Here is a 19,862-nt window from a genome sequence, read left to right as displayed (position 1 = left end):
CAAGGGTTGATGGGTCTATGGAACTTATAAGAGCATTACAGCCCGGTTGCTTACTGCAACTGCTATTTCAAGATATACATATAGAATTGTTATAGATTTAAGAGATTGTTTTTATGCTGTTTCTTGCACTCCTGGGTTGTTGTGAAATATTTCATTTCTTGTGTTTCCTTGGGCTTTGTTTGACTTGACCATACATTTGTATGCCTTTTTGAAAGAAAAATGTATTCATTTTTATTTATTTTGGTGAATTGTTCTTTGGCTGACTTTTGTCTCTGGTTCCTCTGAATGCAGTTCCCTCGGTGGCCGGAGGAGGGCACCAGATACCGAGTTATAAATGATGGTTAAGCACCCAGTAGGTCCTCTGAGTGAAGCCAGCAGGTTGTCCAGGTCGAACTCCAGTTGTAGCTCTCTGTGCACCATGATGTGCTACAGCTTCTCTGCCTCCTCCTGCTCTTCCTTGGCCAGCAGCACCTCTGCATTCTGCCCCTCCATGGCTCTCGCTTGGGTCTCAGTTCCCTCACTTTTGGGGATTTTAACTTTAAGAATGGACAGAAAGATTACAATTTGATGTTTGCCCTATATCTGAGAAGCTTTTTTGCCAGGAAAACAGAGTTTCCATTGCACACAATGGGATGATAAGACAGAGATTTCAGGAACGAAACCCCATATGTACAACAATGCCAAGCAACCAGAGCTTCCAGGGACTAAGCCACTACCTAAAGACTATACATGGATTGACCCTGGACTCTGACCTCATAGGTAGCAATGAATATCCTAGTAAGAGCACCAGTGGAAGGGGAAGCCCTGGGTCCTGCTAAGACTGAACCCCCAGTGAACTAGACTGGTGGGGGAGGGCGGCAATGGGGGGAGGGTTGGGAGGGGAACACCCATAAGGAAGGGGAGGGGGGAGGGGGATGTTTGCCCGGAAACCGGGAAAGGGAATAACACTGGAAATGTATATAAGAAATACTCAAGTTAATAAAAAAAAAAAAAACATGGGTGAATATATTGGAACCATGCCCCCTCTCAAGGCACAGTCCATGTAACAACATAGTCCAGCTTGCATACATTTAAAGGTGTAGGAAAAAAAATATTGGTCTCTAGGGAACAGTAAAAATTGTGGGAAATGGATTATATGTCACATGCATGGACCCTGGGTTTATACATTTCAGGAAGAAGAATATTCATCATCCAAGGTCTTTAGATCTTTGGCTGTTAACAAAGATGTTCTATCCATTTCAAGGACTGATACAACTCTCCCTCTCCTCAGCAACTGAGTTGTAATGAAGCAGTGAGAACTCTGAAGTTGTGGAAGGAGAGTGTGCGAATGGGTGTTCCTGCCTCAAAAGTGAGTCTCTGGAAAAGCCACTGCAGAAACTGGTCAGTCTGGTAGAGGTAGTTAGCAAGTAAGCTATGGCATTTCCCAGTGACATCACCGGTAGGGTCTTCCCTGGAAATTCTCTTGTATCCAGGAGACACTAGAATCTTCTGTGATGTCAGCAGTGTTGTGCTGACACCAACTGCCTGAGCGATTTCCCTTCAGTTTCTAATGGATTTCCGAGGAGGCATGTTCTCCAGGATCCTCAGTCTCTTTCGGAGGGACAATCATATCCATGCAGGCACCAGACCAAGGCAGAGGGAGGCCAGCCTTCCATCACGTTGGAGAACAAGACGAATGGAAAGATCCTTGAGGAGGTCAAGTGAGTACTGGGCAGGGCAAGGGGAGCTTCCTGGAGGAGGTTGGCTTGAGCTGGTCCTTCCAGGAGTAGGACGTATGATTTAGAGCCTCAGTCTTCCTAAATGGCTGACCCAGACTCAACAATTTCTGATCATTAGTTTGACAGAGAACCAAGACTGTTATATGTCAAGGGGCTTTCCTTGGATCTCTTTAGTGCCATGGGCGGTGTCAAAGAATACCAGGATGAGCCCCTGTAAGAATAACAAAGTGTCTCTCCCAGGATCGGCTGTTGAAACACTTCATTCTCAGCAGTGTCCTGTAGATTACGTGGGTAATCGATGCCAAGAGGGATACTCTCCTGGTCATATATCAAGGTCTCCGTTATTTTGTCCTTGAACACACATGATTCAAGATGTTAAGCAGCTTGGACTCAAGGACTTACCTGCCTCACATCAGACATTAGCTGAGAAGGTTCTCCAATTCTTCTTGTTTAGGCCAGCTTTAGAATTTCAGTGCCAGAGGAATGGCTTTAGGAGGTGTGGTCTATATCTATGATGGCATGTGTCATGCTATGGCTATGATGGTGGGAACAGGGACCTAGCTGAGTTCAGCTTAAAGATAGCTTTCTTGCTCTGTCAGGGATTCACTGTATCTGTAGAACTGTTCATCCTCAGACTTCTGTTTTAGACTAAGCATAGTTTTCCTTGACACTGTGTCCACATACATGCCTGTTCACTGGTGTTTATCTACCTACAGAGTTTGATCAGAAGGCATCGTCCCAACCCTCCACGACACCTGTTGAAGAGGAGAGAATGAAGCGTTTGGAGAACATCAAAATTGCTCTCCAGAAGATGCAGAAGGAGAGAGATGAACTCAGGAGTATCCTGGCCGATTACCCGGGAAAGAATTTAAATGACAGGTAGTCACAATGCAAGTTCTGTTAAATCCACATTTCCTGACATCGCAGTAGGCTACAACTCCAGGGTGTCCTCATGGTCAAAATCACTTTCCTGATTGCATCAGAATGTGAAGTTCAGATGGGAAAGAGATGGTGGCACAGGCTATTTTAATTCCTACAAACGTAAATCATAGCCTGTGGCCTGAATCACAGTCTGGGAATGAGGGTAGTAGTGTGTGAGCTCTCAGTGTGTGGTTTAAGGAGACTGGACAGGTGTTGGCTTGTGGGAACTTCTAGGTGCTCTGATTATGAGCAATCATTGTTGTAATTGACGTGGAGGTGCTTTGGGTTCAATAGGTCCTGTGAAGAGCTGTAGGGGCCCAATCCCACTTGCTGCCTCACAGTGTGTGACTGGACTGACAACAGGGGATCATTGGTTTTCTCTGATTTTATTCATTGTATTTGGAGATAATGCAACATCCTTGTATTTATTTGGCATTCTAATTGTATGTGAGAGTAGAGAGAGAGAGAGAGAGAGAGAGAGAGAGAGAGAGAGAGAGATTGACAGAGAGAGAGGGAGAGGAGTGTTTTGTGTGAGTTTGTGTGTGTGTCTGCATGTGAGTGCGTTTGTGTGTATCACTTAAGATCTGGGTATTCTATGTTCTAATTTGGCGTGAGAATTATCCCGTGTCAATTTCCATGGCATGATAATGATGAGACTGAGAGCCTCACTGTGAGCAGTACAACATTTCACATCTGCTCAGGTGGACGCACATGGGAATCTCCTGGTGCGTGTTATAAATTCTTTTCCCTGTAAATGACGTTCATGTTCCTTTGGGTTTTCATATAGCAATAGATTCTATGATTGAGAATTGTTACCTAAGAACAGGAGAATAGTCTTCATGGGTTTAAGTTGGAGCCTGGATTGTGGCACAGGGTCCTCAAATGTTCTTGGCAAGCTAGTCTATTCCTTCAAACACCCTCAGGGAGCTCAAGCAAATCAGCTCCCTCCTTTTGCTTGCTGGCACTGCTGTCCCTGTGTCCATAATAATAAACTTATAAATACGAAATGGACCCAGTACCAAGGATCAAGGTGTGGCATGTCCTAGGCTGGGGTAGTTCAGGATTCAGTCTGAATTCATGTAATTCTTGAATCCTTCATTCATAATGTTATTTCATCCTTGGACCATGCCCTACCACAGGAACAACTTTGAGTCCGAGATGCTCACGATGCAGCACCAGGAAGTGATGACCGACATGAAGAAAATGAGCGAGCAGGTCAATAGAGCTTTGGTCAAATGTACACACCTCACACTGGAAAATGACTGGTACTGGTGAGTAACTTACAAGGCTGTGACCCCAGCACTAGGCACAGCATGTGTCAGCCCATTCTTATCTGTGAAGTAAAGTGAGGATCAGGCTTTATAGTGTTTGAAGCAACCAGGAAGCCTGTCTCTAAGGAAGGCTCTAGGACACACAGGACACAGAAAGATTGGCCTCCAAGCAACATTCTAATAAAATGGACAAATAAGCACACATAGGGATTATGTCCTCCTCTGGGAAAAACTTGAATCAATCTTGTCAGGTTTTTGAGAAGTGCACTGAGTCTTCTGGAATGTGGCTCTTTTCTCCATTTGACCTGACTCTAGGTCATGCTCCATGGCTACTGTGGACTTGGACTATAATCTGGGGCTCTCTTTGGATCAGGACCCTAGAAGGAGTAATGGACTTGGAGACGTGGGAGGAAGTTGGAGACTGGCTGGGAGTCACCATTTTTTCTTTGTGTCTCAGCCGCAGCTTCTGCCCCCTCCTAACTGAGTTGTTTGAGCTGAAGAACAATGGCCAGAGAGCACGGAATGAGAACAGGGAGCTTCTATGGGAACAGATTGCACTGGAAGAGTCCATTAAGGAAACAACAAGGATCTGTGGGGAAGCCAGTATGAAAATCCCTGTATCAAGCAGCCTCAGGTAGGATGAATGACGCATCAAGGTCAGGTTTTCCTGATATCTAAGCATAAACCAAGTCAAACCAGTTTAACCTTCTCCAACTTATCCAGACGCTCTCCTAGGACTCATCCAGTTGTTCAGTAGTTCTGTGGTGTTAGCTTCATGCAAGAAACTGGAGGATTGACAACCAAATCCTCCTGCTCAACTAGAAAATGCATTTCCTTAAGGGGGATCTGTTGATCACACACTGCACACTTACATGCCATTATGCTAGAGGGATGCCATGTGGTAGCCGTCTTTGTAGTGCACAGAACTGATTAGAGTTCAGTTCAATTGCCAAAAGAACGGCTCTCATTGTCAATTATGATGGGGCTTGTGGACTTTCTCTCCTTTTCCCCGTACATTGAAAATCTTCCCTTCTGCCCGTCTAAATCGTGGTTTACAGTGACAGAGCTTGAGAAGCAGTTTGTCCGTCCTGTTTTATGTCAGTGTTTTAGTGTTCTTTCCTGTGGCTTATGTCCTGGAGCTGACTGGATGAACAGGGATGTAAGAAAGACTTCTCTCAGGGTGAGGGTTTGTGTGAGATACGTGAGGATTAGAGGGAAATTTTTCTCCAACTCTTTCAACCTAGTGTGCCCAAGGAGTACATTCCCTACACAGGTTTACTCTATAAGGGATGGATAGCAATGTCTAAGCTCTCACTTGAAACATTTCCTTTGCCTCATCTGTATTCAACAATATATATATATATCGATAGAGAGGTAGAGAGATAGAGAGAGAGGGAGGGAGAGAGAGAGAGAGAGAAGAGGAAACACAATTTTTCCAATTAGTTTTAAACTGTTCTTAATGGGGTCTTGATCACTATTGAAATTATTACAGTGGGAAAACTATTCATCAACATTGACATTACTTGGAGAAAAACTCAGGAATGTGGTACAGGGATGTGAGGAGAGGCTGCTGTGTGTAATCCATGTACCTCAGTGTCGAAACTGATGACTGAGGGCTCTTCTGCCTTCTTTGCTCTCGGTGTATAGTAACACTGGAAGGTCACGTGCTTGTTGTATCTTCTCAACATCCAGGTTATGTTAATCATTAACCTGCCACCACTTTCTCTCCAGATTGGCCTAAACTTGGTTGAATATACCTTGGCTTTGGAGTTTGGCCTGGAATTTGTTAATTGAAAGATTAATTTGCTTAGAGTTGAATCTTCAGGCAGAAGATGTCCAGGAGTTATGCTGAGGTGTAATCACATCTTTGCCTCAGACAGAAACTTAGGCTCAAAATAGTCCAAAGCACTCAGCCTGTGTTGTGTTGTGGCACTCTTAACCATTGTTATTCAAAATCATTTGATCTGAGTGAAAATCATCTGTAAGGAGGGTTTAGAACAGTGATGACCCTCAGACATTGCTGGAGGTGTCAAATGGGTAGCCCTGTGAGAAGCTGTGTACAACTCTTGTGAAAGTTCAACCTTTTGACACAGCGATTCCAGAACAAGAAGTAGGTGTGAGCAGAGAAACTGTGGCACATTAGTGTTGTAGGGGTTCACCTCAGAGCAGCCATGAAGCAAAATTACCCAGATGTCCATCAGTCAGAAAGTGAAAAGGTACAATGTTGTCCAGCCCTTCCATGGACTGTGGCTGAGTTTGATTATACCTGCCAGCATTTGGCTTTGAAGTAGTCAGCCTTATCGCACTCGAATTATATCTGATAGCATCCCAGTCCAAGTTTTACCTTGGATTGTGGTTATGGAGATTTCCCAGCTGTTTGTGCTGGTAGTTTGGCTGCCCTGTCAGGTACTGTATGGTAAAGGGACCTCATATTGAAAAATGCAGCTCACTTTGCATGCACTGGGAAACAGTGAGCAGAGGACTGAAGAGGCTCACCTGCCCCCCCCCCCGCCCCCCCCCCAGTGCTCTGTTGCCTGAAATCAGCCTCCTGTGCACAGCCTTGTGACCTTGCTAAGCAGGCTTGGCTAACAGGCCTGGATGTCACATTTCTAATTTCTGATTTTCAGGGGAATACACTTTATTGGCTGAGCTGTCTTTAGGCTATGCTCACTCTGTACTTACCCCATTCCAGGTTTTTTTTTTTATGCCACAATAGTAGACTGGGTGATCTCTTCTATTACCATTAAGTGGGAAACTAACCACATTCTGCAAAATATTCTGCTTGTGTGTGTGAACAAATATATTTGGGTGAGTTCAAAAGTGTGTATGTCTGGGTGTCTGTCTGTCTGAGTCTGTATACATGCCTGTCTCCATGGACAAAATAATCTAATGACCAGGATGAGGAGAGAATGGAAGAAAGTCTGCAGGATCCCCTGAATCAGAAAAAACTGGTCACTGAGCAAAAGGCCTTGTCTGAGAAGATGCAGCACCATTTCGGTGTCACTGAGATGGTTTGAAAGCACAGGATGAGAGGACCCAAGTAGATTAGCTATACTTATAAACTGTCTTATTGGGTGTGTGACTTCCTACATAGTTCTCAGCATCTGTCAGCTAGGAGCAGCTCAGAATATTATTCTTGTCCATTTTAAAAGAAATTTCATCCATGAAGTGTATGTGATCCATAGAGATTCTGGCTATTGTGTACTGATCCCTCCAGTCTGTGCTCTCTTGTATTATCTGAGCCCAGTGCCTTTAAGTCTCCCCACAAATAGTTTTACGATACCCATAAACAAAGGAGTGGTATAGTTTATTTTCTGCATGAGTATCTCCTTTAGAGTTCAATGCCTACCCTTGGCAAGATTTCCATGCAGCATATTCTTGCCAAATATAATATCACTTCGGTGTGCATGTACTTCTTGAAATATTGTTTCTCTGGGTCTTTGCAGGTATTGAGGTTGTGATGTGGACCCCAGGCATTTCCCTGCATTGGAGGAATAATAATAGTCTTCATTTCAGAGATGGCCAGGCTTCCAAGGCCTTCCTATTGTTTTCTAGGTTGTTCATATCTCTCCTCACCTGACATTTAGACATTGCTACATGATATTAAAATATAATATATATGTACCATTGGATTTATCTGCTGTTCACTGTTCAATTTTTAGCATTTTGAAAAGCTGGGAAAATATGCAGGCCTGTGGGATCTCTTACCCTTCTCTCTTGGGCATGAGAGAATGACCTCAGATGAAAGATCATCCTGCATTATCCTGCTGAATTGTGCTGCTGTGTATGGGATAAGTGACATGGCAGGTCCTCACCAGGTCTTTTCCACCCCTAGGTCTGAACACTGCAGCAGAAGCTTTCCCAGGGCCCAGACCAGGACTACAGCTCTCAGAGACAGAACTGTCCACCAGGAGCACTGAGGGTGCAAAGATTGACACCACCTCCCACATCTCAGTCCTTGTAACCGTACAAATCTTGGGCTAAATTTGAAAGACCTTGAGATGTGGCCTGGAACACGCCTCACGTTTAACCTTTTGACGACTTGTCCATCAACAACCAACCACTCCGAGTGAGGCAGGTCTACATTCCTCTTGAGGAGATTTTTACCATCTTACCTGCCGTTCTGCTGTGTTTGCAAGGCCAGCAACAGGCTGGAGTTATATGTTGAAGAATCAGCAGGAATTGAATGCTGACTAATTTACTTGTTATATTTGTTTTTAGTTTGAAGTTTGGTTTTATGCATTTGGTTTTATTTGTTTACGTTTGAAGTTTTGTTATTTATTTGTTAACTTTAGTTTTTTAATTAATATGCTATATTCTTAAGGCTATATACATTGAACTCATTGACTCCCCACTTTAAAATGTTCTCGAATAAATTAATTTTTGCCAATAAATAAAATTGTGACCTTTAACCCTTCACTCACAAGACCGTCCTGAGTCGTGTGTGGTTCTTCCTTCTGTAACAGCACAAGTGTAAGGCAACAGTGGTGTTCTGCAAGTCTCATGCAGCTTAGGCTTCACCATCAGTTCACAGCCAGCCAGAGCTGCACAGGAAACTGTGCTCTTGATGTAGACAGTGTGTCGTGCTCTGTGGATCCCACATACATGACGAAAATTATCCTTGCTTTATCCTTGTGCTCACAAATTTAGCTTCCTTTATAATGACAAACAAAGGAGAAACACAAGTATTTCTCTAATACATTAGAGGAAATAAAAACATTCAGTATAGGAATATAAAAAGCGATCAGGACACACAGAGCTGTATGCCTCTGCATTCCTTATAATAAAGCATCGGTTATAACTGCACATTTATTGAATTCCAGCAATTTTGGAGGAACGATATTTTTAAATTTTTTTATTAGATATATTTCTTTACTTACATTTCAAACGTTATTCCCCATCCTTGTTTCCTTCCTTAAGCCCCCATTCCCTTCCCTCTCCCTTCCCCATATGTGTATCCCCTATACATCCCCCTTATTGTTCACCACTATTCCCCTGCACTGCCCCTGGAACATTTTCTTTATTGTTTTTGTTGGTTTGTTTGTTGTTATTCTTTTTCTCCCATTTTTATTAAATTGGGCATTTCTTATTTACATTTCAAATGTTATTCCTTTTCCCGGTTTCCTGTCCATCAGCCCCCTAACCACTCCCCTTCCCGTTCTAAATGGGTGTCCCCTCCCCATCGAACCCCCATTACTGCCCTCTCCAACATTCCCTACACTGGGGGTTCAACCTTGGTAGTACCAAGGGCTTCCCCTTCCACTGTTGCCCCAACAATGCTATTTACTGCTACCTACGCAGGGTCAGTCCATGTGTAGTCTTTGGGCAGTGGTTTGGTCCCTGGAAGGTCTGGTTGGTTCTTATGGGGTTGCAAGCCCCTTCAGCTCCTTCAGTCCTTTCCCTAATTCCTCCAATGGGTGTCCCGTTCTCAGTTCAGTGGTTCGCTTCAGGCATTTGACTCTGTATTTGACATGTTCTGGCTGTGTCTTTCAGGAGAGATCTATATCCGGTTCATGTCAGCATGCACTTCTTAGCTTCATCTATTTTATCTAGTTTTGGTGGATATATATCCATATCTATATCTATATCTATATCTATATCTATATCTACATCTATATCTATATCTATATATCTATATCTATATATCTATATCTATATATCTATATCTATATATCTATATCTATCTATCTATCTATCATCTATCTATCTATCTATCCATCTATCTATCTATATGGACCACATGTGGGGCAGGCTCTGAATGGCCGTTCCTTCATTCTCTGCCCTAAAATTTTCCTCCCTATCCCCTCCTGTGAATATTTTTGTTCCCCCCTTAAAGAAGGAGTGAAGCATCCACATTTTCGTCATCCTTCTTGAGTTTCATGTGGTTTGTGCCTTAGATCTTGTGTATTTCGAGTATAACTAAGAGGCGAGGATGTAAAAGAATCAAATGAATAGCTTGAGGCCAGAGGTTAGTGGTGAACACCAGAGGAAAAGATCATTCTTCCAGAAAGAATTGGCAGGTTTCTGGTAACTCAGCTTTACCAGACTACTTGTCTTGGGTCCACAGAACTCTCTGAGTTGCCAACACCAAGGTATGTTACGCCTACATACACTGGACAGTGTAGAAGGAGATGTCAAAGCCAGATGTCACATTTACACCTATGTAAATAAAAAACAGAGATAATTTACCAAGAAAGGATTGCATACAGGTAGCCAACGCTATGATAAATTATGGGAACCTGAATTAACTGACACATGGCCTCCTAGAGTCAGATAAAAGTACCTGCTTGTTTTTATTGATACCCTTTCTGGGTGAGTAGAAGCTCACTACATCGGACTGAAACTGATCATAGAGCAACTAGAAAGCTCTGCTAGGAACTTTCCTCCTAATTTTGCCACTTACTAAGAATGCTGTCCTATAATAGCCCAGCTCTCACGGCCAAAGCCTATGAATAACAGTCAAAGATGTATGAATAGTTTGGAGTCTTTGTTGTGCAGAATTCTGGGTAGGTGGAAATAATGAACAAGACATTAAAGAAGACACTAAGAAAACTCTCATTAGAGTCCAGGAAAGGTGGAAAGGCTCTTTTCTTATTTTGGGCCTGCTGTACTCCATACAAGGAGGGATTGAACCCTATAATATTATATTTAGAATACACGCCCCATTGCTTCTAAGTCTTAGAGATCAGCACTTGGCAGAATTCTTCAACTATTTTATTCTTGAAATCCTGTCTGTCCAGTTCTCTGTAAAGTCTATTACTTTGACTATCAGAGAGACCCAGTGAACCTCTAAATCTATCTACAATATCCCCTAATTTGGACCTGGTGGTAGTGGGCAACGAAAAGGACAATGAAAGCAATTTCCAAAGGACCTACGTGGCGATGTTTTACACTCTTACAGTTATGAGGTTAGGTGGAATTTTAACATGGATTCCTCACAACTAGGTCAAGAATATAGAAGCCACAGATGACAATGACAAATAGACTCCCTCCAGAACTTCTGGACCTATTAAAGTTGAGCTTTCACCTGACCTCAAGCCCTTCCACTCCCTGCCCAACCTCCTGGATCTTACATTTGGCATGAATACAGGATCATGGTCCAAACTCTAACACCCTCAGGCCTGGCCCTGGGACCTCAGGAAGGTGGACACTAGAGAAGTGACGTCTAATGGAACTGCAGAGGACCAATCTCCGTCCACGTTGTCCTTTGCTCACTAATATCTGGTTATTTTTTGGAGAAAGGATTTGAAAGTTTATCATCTGAAGTAGGTGCACAACATTTACAGTTTTATATTCACTGTATAACTGGGTTCACTATGTTACCAAGATCATTGCAACAGAGGGATGCAAAACAGAGACTTTGTGAGTACACATCCATGAATATATAAAAAGAAAGACACCTTGGAAGGAATGTACAATAAGAAAATGAAATCCAATATCCAATAAATTAAAGGTCTGGAGGGAAATACTGACTTTTGGGAAACCAGGAAAACCTAGGAAATTGGAATGTATGTCACAGGACTGGATCTGGGAATAAAATTATTATGCAGAAGAATGTCTTCCATCACGTGTCCCTTGATGTTTTCTCCCCATGCCAAGCCCCTGACGCAATCTGCCCTTTCAGAGCAGGTAACTACTAATGGAGCAAAGAGAAATCTCTAGCTTTAGAGGGAGGAGACATGGAAAGGGTTCCATTGTGTCACTGGAGAGCCTCCTGGAGATGGCACCTCAGAATCTGGTCACCATAAGGAAAGCTGGTTAGCAGGAGGCCCTGGCAGTTCCCAGTGACGTCATCCAAATGCTCTCCTGCAACCTGGCCTTCTAGAAAGAGTAGCGTAAACTGCAATAAAAGGATATGCTTGAAAGTAAAACTTGGAGGAAAGGCCCTGGCTTATCTACATTGTCACTGTGAACTGTGACATTGCTCTCTTGGCTTCTGTGGCCAGACATGAGGGGTCTGAAGCTATGCTGCCTCCTGTGAACTGTGAATGAGCTTGTGTCACACGAAGCATGTGAATGGAGTGAGAAGACAATAGGAGGACATTGTGACACTGCCCTCCCAATGGAGACATGGAAGTGTTGACAATCACAGTGGGTGAGTCTCAAGCTGCACTTTGAGACCCAGCCAGGCTACGTTTCACCTGTCAGCTCACTTCCTGCACATCCACCACAGGCCAAGGGCAGGCTCAGATGAAGCTCTGTTGAAGACAGGCGCTGTCCCTTGTGAGCTGCATCCCAGGGTATGCGGAAGACCATTCAGCCTCCTGTGATGTGGGAGATCAGAGTAGTAAGAGGCAGACAGAGGGGACAGTTCTGTGTTTGTTCTTCTGGGCTACCATAACTACATCTTCCAGGCTAAGGATTTGCTCATGGGAGTCTGCTGTCTCACATGTGTAAAGGCCAAGCTGTCGGAAGTCTCAATAACACAACTGGCTCCAGGCTGCTTTCTCAGTCACTGGGATTTTCACGCAGTCCTTCGTACCTTGTCTTCTAGAACCACAAATTCTTTTCTGGCTTCATATGTACAAGGCATATTTTCTCACTCTCTCTTTCTAGAGACCAGTAGGAACACATATATTGGACAGCCATGCTTATTGTCTAAACTGGCAGGCGTCCAGGTAGGGCATTAGTGGGTACAGCATCATATCTCAGCATCTCTTCCTGTAAGGGTTGGAGCAGAACTCCCCCATCTCATCCTGGGTGACGATGTAGATTAGACCCATCGATTAAATAAAGAATTGAAAAACTCTCCTGGGGGTGAAGTGGTGAGGAAATCATGTTGCCGTCCCATAAATGCACTGCTATGAGCAAGCTTCAGACAGCCTGGGGGGTGCAGCCTGCAGCAGAGACCACAGGCCTTTGGTGGAGAATGATTCAGTTCAGAACTGGGAAGGGAGAAGGATGGTTGATATTGTTCCAGTAGATCTCACTGCCTATAAAAAGAGTTTCTTCTAGATCAATGAATGGTTCTTGTAAAGCAGCTCCTGGACTGGACTACTGAGACCAACCATGAGCCCTCCAGACTGGTCTTTCCAACCAACAGACAAAAGTATCCACTCTACGAATGATACACAGATATATACACAGAATACCAGGATGGATACAGAGTTTCTTCAGTTCCATGAATGAGGTATTCAGCAGATGAGATGGCTCAGCAGATAAAGGTAATTGTTGCCAACTCCCTACACCTGAGCTCCTTCCTAGGACCTACATGATTGAAGGAAAGAACAAACCCCTCACAACTTGTCCTCAGATTTTTATGTAGTTGGGTTTTTCCGGTCTTGGTCCACAGAAGCAAAGACATCAGGTTTTCCAATTCCATTTGACACGGGACCAGGACCTTCAACCGAATGTTCCTTCCTGGAAAGCTGCAGCCTGTCAGCGTGGCTCAGTGGTTTGTGAACTGCAAGTGTCCGTCTGGGAAGGTGGTCGTGTTCATCCAGCCCACCTGCCCCTATTGCAGAAAGACCCAAGAAATCCTCAGTCAACTGCCTTTCAAACCTGGTCTTCTGGAGTCTGTGAACATCACAGCCACTAACAACACCAATGAGATTCCAGATTAATTACAACAGCTCACTGGATGGAGAACAGTTCCTCAGGCCTTCATAGGTAAAGAAAGACTGCATAGGCAGACGCAGCGATCTGATCTCCATGCCACACAATGGGGAGCTGATGACCCGGCTGAAGCGATTTGAGCTCTGCGGTTAGGAAAGGGGTGCAGGCAGAGCCCATGCCGAGAGCCATCATCCAGCTATTCTGATGGCCCGGACCCCTGAGAGATGATGTGCATCACAGAGGATGTCAGTATTTTCTGGTGACCAGACTTTTCAACAAATTGGCTTTTATTTCTTCTTTTCCTCAGTGCTAAAACTTGTTGCTGTTTGCCTTTAACCATGGGGCTGAGAAGCTTAACAGACAACACTGGCTTTTCCACTCTTCCTGAGCTGACATGTCTCTGCCTCTAAGCCCATGTTTCCCATCCAGTTGATCTAAATCCCCATTGAATCTGTTTCTGGTTTCCTGCCATGCTGGTCAGCTGAAGTCATTTTGCAGAAGTCCTCTTCCTGAATGGTCATTAAATCAATGGATATTGTGATTTTGTTTATGACCTACACACAGGCCTTTCCCTCCATCCTGCATGCACCGTCCCACTTCTCCATTCACAGCCCTCAGCCAGTGTTCTCAACCTTGCCCTCGCACAACCCACAGAAGGCCACACTTGTATGAGCACGCTGTTTGAAAAATCAGATGAAGAGCTTTAGCATACTTGGTCCTCACTGTAGCCATAATAACATAGACGACAGAGCAGATTGTGCATTCATCTCTATTCATAAAGGAGATTAAGAAAATCCCAAGTTTTATGTTGATCCTCGTCAGAGTACCAGCAAAGTCAAATATGAAATGCAAAATTGCATCAATTGTATCAAGGGGCAACCCCCAATATCCTCATGCCTGGACTTGGAAATTAAGGAAGACAGATATTGGAGAAGTGATGGCTGTCGGGCTACAATGTAGGAACACGCAGTCCAGGTTGACCTTTACTCACTGATGACCAATTTAATTGTCTGGCTATATTTGAGAAAGGAATGATGTCCTACTTAATATGTAAAAGAAGGGACAGAAATTTATGATTTTATATTTGCCCTGTAGTTGATCCCCTATATTCCGAAGAAAAGGGAGTTTTTATTGCAAAAAGTAGGATTATTAACATTGACTTTGTGAACTACATGGACATGTATGTGGAAATAGTCCTGGCTATCAAGCAATGCACAATAAGCAAATATTATTCAGGTTTTATAAAATTAAAATTACAGGAGGAATATATTGGCCTCTAGGAAACAGAAAAATTTGGGAATTGGACTGTATGTATGTGCATCGTCTCAGGTGTAGATTTATTATTGATAGAAATCGTCCTCATTTGTGGTCCCTGGAGATTTAGATACTAACAAAAATATCATATGCAATTCAGGGTTGTAACCAACTCTCTCCATCAAAAGCATTGATGACATCCGATGAAGCAGAGAGAAATATCTAACTCTGGAGGAGAAGTTGCCAAAGGATATTCCCTGGGTCACAGGAGAGGCTGCAGAAAAGGGCCTCATAGAAATTGGTTTCTTTTGGGAGAGCTGGTTAGCAGGTAGGCCATAGAACTTTCCAGTGACGTCATCAGTAATCTCTTCCTTGGACAATCTCTTGTATCTAAGAGAGCACTAGAATCTTCTGTGATGTCACCAGTGTTGTGGTGACACCAACTGCCTGTGGGATTCCCTCAGTGCCTTTTGGGTTCACAAACAGGCATGTTTCACCAGCTGCTCAAGCTAGTTCAGAAGGAGAGGGGAGACCAAGGAGAGACCAGACCGAGGCAGAAGAAAGCTGGCCTTCTGTCTTGTAAGTACAGAAGAATGAAATCATTCTGGGGAAGGCACAGTGAGTACTGGGTAGAGTTGGGGAACTTCCTCCAGGAGGGAGGTTTGAGCTGAGCCTTTCAGGAGTCGGCCTTACAAGCAGGAGCCTTGGAATTTGTCAATTGCAGACCAAGAGTCAAGAGTCCTGATGATTAATTTGACAGAGAGCCAGGAATTGGACAGCCTGCAGCTTCTTTTCTATGAGCTTTTTAATTTCTACTGCCAAGGAATGCCAGGAGGAAGCCCTATGAGACTAACAATGTGCCCGTTCATGGTTGGGTGCTGACGCACTTCATCCTCTAGATTCCTGTAGGTTACTAAGTCTGTAGTGACAACAACAAGGAAGGATGAACCCCCTAGTCATGAATTGAGGTCGCAGACACTTTAAGCTTGAACACACGATTAGGGTTTGATGGTGCTGTGAACTCCAGGATTGACCTGCTCCACGTCTGTTATCTGCTGACAATGTCCCAAATCTTTATGTCTGAGGTAGATTCTATCTTTCAGTATGAGGGATCCTGTAATAGTGAGTGAGGCTTATGTATGGCAATGGAGGTTGGGAAGAGGGAAATAGCTTAAGAGTCCACATTAAAGATAGCTTTTCTTCTCTTTCAGGGATTCAACAAGTCTCCAGCCTTTCCTCTTCCTCAACCTCCATTTTGAGACTCAGAATGGTCTTTTCTGCCCATGGGCTATCCAATATGTACATTCACTTGTGTTTATCTATCTACAGGGTTTATTCGGAAGGCATCATCAGAAAATTTCATCAGTAACCATGAAAAGCGTATAAAGAAATTGGAGGAACTAAAACTTGAAATCCAGAAGTGTAAAATCGAGCGGGATGAACTTTCTCGAATCCTGGACCTTTTTGTCAATGATGGTTTGAACTACAGGTAGTCATTATGCCCTGTAACCTATTGACTGTCTTGTGCTCTCTCTGCTAAGCCAAGATTTCCTCACATCAAGAAACTGTTTCGGGTCTGGGGATTTAGCTCAGTGGTAGAGCACTTACCTAGGAAGCACAAGGCCCTGGGTTCGGTCTCCAGCTCCGAAAAAAGGAACCAAAAAAAAAAAGAAAGTGTTTCACCTCTCATTCTGGATTTTAAGGAGCCTTGACAGGTGCTGGCCTGTGAGAGAAGCTAGGTGCTGTGTGTTTAGGGTCAACCTCTCTTGTACTTGACCCTGAGCTCCTTGGAGTTGAATTGGATTTTTTCAACAGCTGGAAGGACCTGGTCACACTTGCTGCATCTAAGTGTGTGAAATGAAATGCCTGAATGTCATCACTCTTACTCTGATTTTGGTCGTTATACACTGATTCTATGGCACCTCCACGATAAAGTTGGCATTCTAATTATGTTTGTATATGGGTTGGTATGAACGTATGGATGTGAAAGTATTTGTGTTTGTTTTGCTTAGGATCAGGAAGTCTGGGACCTTTGATTGGGTCTGAGAATTTGTTTGATGAACAGTTTGCAGGTCATGATAGTGATGAGTCCGTGAGTCCGTCATTGATCAACAGAGCACTTTGCTCCTTCTGTTTACCTTGCTGGCAAATAGGACTCTCCTGAGGGGAGGAGGTGTTATGAATCCTCTTCCCTGTAAAAAGTAGTTTCGGCCTCTGGGAGTCATGTAACAAGGATTGAGAATCCCTGCATTCAAAACAAGAGAAATGTCATCACATCTTTCTGTTGGACCCAAGGCTATGGCACAGACTGGAGGAAACATCTTATACTTCTTACACAACTATTCAATTCCTTCATGCTTACATGGCCAGCTCTTCAAGGTCAGCTCCCTCCATTTGGTCCCCTAGCTCTGCTGTCCAAAGGCCAGGATAATTAATTTAACCAGCACCATTGGAAGTAGCAAGTTTGTGGTATATACTGGGCTTAGGTAGTCCAGAGAACAGTCTGAGTTCATTTATTTATTTATTTATTTATTTATTTATTTATTTATTTATTATTCATTTTCCTGCTTTGAACTTTATTTTCTTTTTTTTAATTATCCAAGGATGGTTTACTGTGACCTAGAAAAGGTCACTGTGGGAATAAATTCTTGGCACTTGTTATTCCCAAACATGCAGCTCTCAGACTTTCTCCCCTCCTATACAGAGAGTCTTTATAGGACCATATCTCACCAGCCTTTTAAGGATTACTTATTTCAAAACAAATGCATGCTGATTTGCAGAGAAATATTTTCTATGGGAGAGTGATGGTTTGAATCTCACTGTTGTGTTTTTGCTGTGGTCTTTGAGTTTTCCACTTTCTTCCCTAGCCCCCATTCCTTGAATTTGAATTTTTTATTGGCTATTTTTTATTTACACTTCACCTAATTCTGAAATCATGGGGTCAGACAGTTATTTGTTCCTTGGGTCATGTTCTAACACAGGCTGAGTGTTGAATTGCCAATGCTTAAATCCCAACATGAGATGAGAACGATGGACATGCATAAGATGACCAACTGGATAAGTGATGCCATGGCGAAGTACAAGGAGCTCATACAAGAGAACAATTCCTACCGGTGAGTCACTGACAGAAAGGAGACCCCAGCACTAGGCAGGGAATACTTCTGTCCAGCTATGACTTTGAAAAAAGATCTGGGATCCATGAGAAACACATGGGAAGATTGTATAGCTGCTGGGTCTTCTATCAGCCCTCAGAGGGGATTGGCCCTCCACCTGCCAATGATTTTAGAATACCATGAACACATAAGCACCCATATGCACCATTTCCTCTGCTTTGATGTATATATACCCTCTAGTGTCAAGATTTTCTGAAGTACTTTGATTCCCATGGAGTGCGGACTCGGGATGTGACCTGCCTCTAATTGGTGCTAACATGTAAACTGTGGCTCTAGTCTGGAGATGCCTGGGGATGGGGCCCTTGAAGGGATGATTGTACTTGCAGGAGTGGCAGGCAAATAGAAACTGCCTGGGATTTACCATTATTTGTTTTTGATTCAGCATCAGAAACTTCCACCTCCTGAATGAATGCAATGAATTGAAGAAGAATGTAAGGATTTTGATGAATGAGAACAGAAAACTGCTGGTGGAGCAGACTGAACTGCAAGCATCCTGTGAGGAGGGAAAGAGGTTCTGTGAGGAGGCCAGCAAGACCATCTACACCGCAGATATTGAATCCTTGTGTCCTGTTACTTTTGAGTAAATCGAATGTATCCTTGTGAATCAAACAGTGATCTCGAACTCGTCACTCTTAAGAACCTTCTTTATTGAGGTGTGATGTAACCATCTGAAATCCCACAGCTCTCAGGCAGAGATGGATCTCTGCATTCTCACAGGGATTGGGCATCATAATTACTTCCCAGTCAGACTGAGATACAAAGAAAATTGTACTTTCAGTGTAGATTGTGTGTCCAACTCTGAATACCAACTTCATGATGAAAAAATTATCAATGCTGTATCCTTATCAAATATTTAGTGACCACTAAAATATACTCTTTTGTGGATGAGAGTGTTGAACATATTAATGGAATATTCATCAGGTGTTCTGTAGTATCTCCCAGGAAATAAAACAATATTATAGGGAGTATAGAAGCAGTCATGAAACAGAATTGCTTGCTTTTGGTTTCCTTCAAACATGATATCAATTGTAACTGCACAGAAGAGATAATAAATTGCAAGACCTTTCAGGGGATAGGGTTTTTATGGTTGGTTGTTTTCTTGTTCTTCTTGATTAGGATGATGACTTTTGTTCTTGACAATGTACTATGTTCCATTTGGGATTTCAACTCAAGCAGACCACATAGTTTACAATTCAGTTTCTAGATTTCTTTAAAAGCTGGACAAAATATCCAGGCAAAGGTGCCCTATGAGTTTTCTCCTTTGGTTTTCCCATCTTTGGGTGCTTTTGTTTTTGTTTGTTGTTGTCGTTGATTTATTTTATATTTATGAGTGTTTTGCCTTCTGTAGGTCTGTGCGTGCTATTCCCCAAAGGCCAGAAGAGGTCATTGGGTTTCACCTGGAACTTAAGTGACAGAGGATTGTTAGGTGCCCTGCAGGTCTTTTGAGAAACAAATTCTCAAATGATGAGCCATCTCTCCAGCCCCTACCCTGGACGTTTGTCCTTCATCGTGTTCCTTATTTGTGGCAATGGATCATACCTGAACAAAGTGTTTCTTGAGATATGTAGGGACACATTTATGGGGTACGCATGCTAATTATCTAAACTTCCAGGCATCTATGTGAAGTTTTTAGTTAGGGTTTCACTGCCGAGAACAGATACCATGACTAAGACAAATGTTATAAAGGACAGCATTTAATTGGAGCTGGCTTAAAGGTTCAGATTTTCAGTTCTTTATCATCAAGGTGGGAGCCTGGCAGCAACTAAGCAGATATGGTGCTGTAGGAGCTGAGAGTTCTACATCTTCATCTGATGTTTGCTAGCAGAATACTCAGTTTCAGGCAGCTAGGATGAGGGTCTTAAAGGCCAGACCCACAGCTAAACACCTGACCCAACAAGGAAATACCTACTCCAAAGAGCCGTACCGTATAATAGTACCACTCCCTGGGCCAAGCATATACAAACCTGCAC

General features: G+C 43.2%; 2 protein-coding genes and 1 pseudogene across 3 annotated transcripts; all 3 read left to right on the top strand.

The window, feature by feature from the left end:
• The first annotated feature begins 1,532 nt into the window (after nucleotides 1–1,532).
• On the top strand, nucleotides 1,533–8,334 carry LOC134481941 (uncharacterized). Its single transcript, XM_087587086.1, has 5 exons — nucleotides 1,533–1,700; nucleotides 2,435–2,597; nucleotides 3,779–3,910; nucleotides 4,368–4,544; nucleotides 7,746–8,334. Exons 1-5 carry the CDS (start codon nucleotides 1,550–1,552, stop codon nucleotides 7,828–7,830), a joined length of 708 nt encoding a protein of 235 aa, XP_087443212.1. The 5' UTR covers nucleotides 1,533–1,549; the 3' UTR covers nucleotides 7,831–8,334.
• A 4,868-nt stretch (nucleotides 8,335–13,202) lies between these two features.
• Nucleotides 13,203–19,138, top strand: LOC148000793 (disks large homolog 5-like). Of its 2 annotated transcripts, none has more exons than XM_087587084.1 (4): nucleotides 13,203–15,298; nucleotides 16,049–16,208; nucleotides 17,701–17,832; nucleotides 18,275–18,976. In XM_087587084.1, exons 1-4 carry the CDS (start codon nucleotides 15,208–15,210, stop codon nucleotides 18,474–18,476), a joined length of 585 nt encoding a protein of 194 aa, XP_087443210.1. In that variant the 5' UTR covers nucleotides 13,203–15,207; the 3' UTR covers nucleotides 18,477–18,976. The 2 variants fall into 2 exon arrangements, with proteins under 2 accessions (XP_087443210.1, XP_087443211.1); XM_087587085.1 differs by lacking the exon at nucleotides 13,203–15,298 and adding an exon at nucleotides 15,627–15,804 and having other exon boundaries at nucleotides 18,275–19,138.
• Nucleotides 13,261–13,618, top strand: LOC134482250 (glutaredoxin-1-like; annotated as a pseudogene).
• Nucleotides 19,139–19,862: the final 724 nt, after the last annotated feature.

The sequence above is a fragment of the Rattus norvegicus genome, chromosome 15 (assembly GCF_021556685.1).
Source record: "Rattus norvegicus strain SHRSP/BbbUtx chromosome 15, alternate assembly SHRSP_T2T, whole genome shotgun sequence".
Taxonomy (NCBI): domain Eukaryota; kingdom Metazoa; phylum Chordata; class Mammalia; order Rodentia; family Muridae; genus Rattus; species Rattus norvegicus.
Note: the sequence above shows the minus strand (reverse complement) of the source record. Positions and strands in the feature narration are given on the sequence as shown.

Bases quoted from the DNA above. Each gene is read 5' to 3' on its own strand.
- LOC148000793 (XM_087587084.1), top strand. From the start codon at position 15,208: ATGTTTCACCAGCTGCTCAAGCTAGTTCAGAAGGAGAGGGGAGACCAA. The intron at 15,299-16,048 runs GTAAGTACAGAA...ATCTATCTACAG, and splicing joins GAAAGCTGGCCTTCTGTCTT to GGTTTATTCGGAAGGCATCA. The intron at 17,833-18,274 runs GTGAGTCACTGA...TTTTTGATTCAG, and splicing joins CAAGAGAACAATTCCTACCG to CATCAGAAACTTCCACCTCC.
- LOC134481941 (XM_087587086.1), top strand. From the start codon at position 1,550: ATGGATTTCCGAGGAGGCATGTTCTCCAGGATCCTCAGTCTCTTTCGG. The intron at 3,911-4,367 runs GTGAGTAACTTA...TTTGTGTCTCAG, and splicing joins CTGGAAAATGACTGGTACTG to CCGCAGCTTCTGCCCCCTCC. The intron at 4,545-7,745 runs GTAGGATGAATG...TTCCACCCCTAG, and splicing joins CCTGTATCAAGCAGCCTCAG to GTCTGAACACTGCAGCAGAA.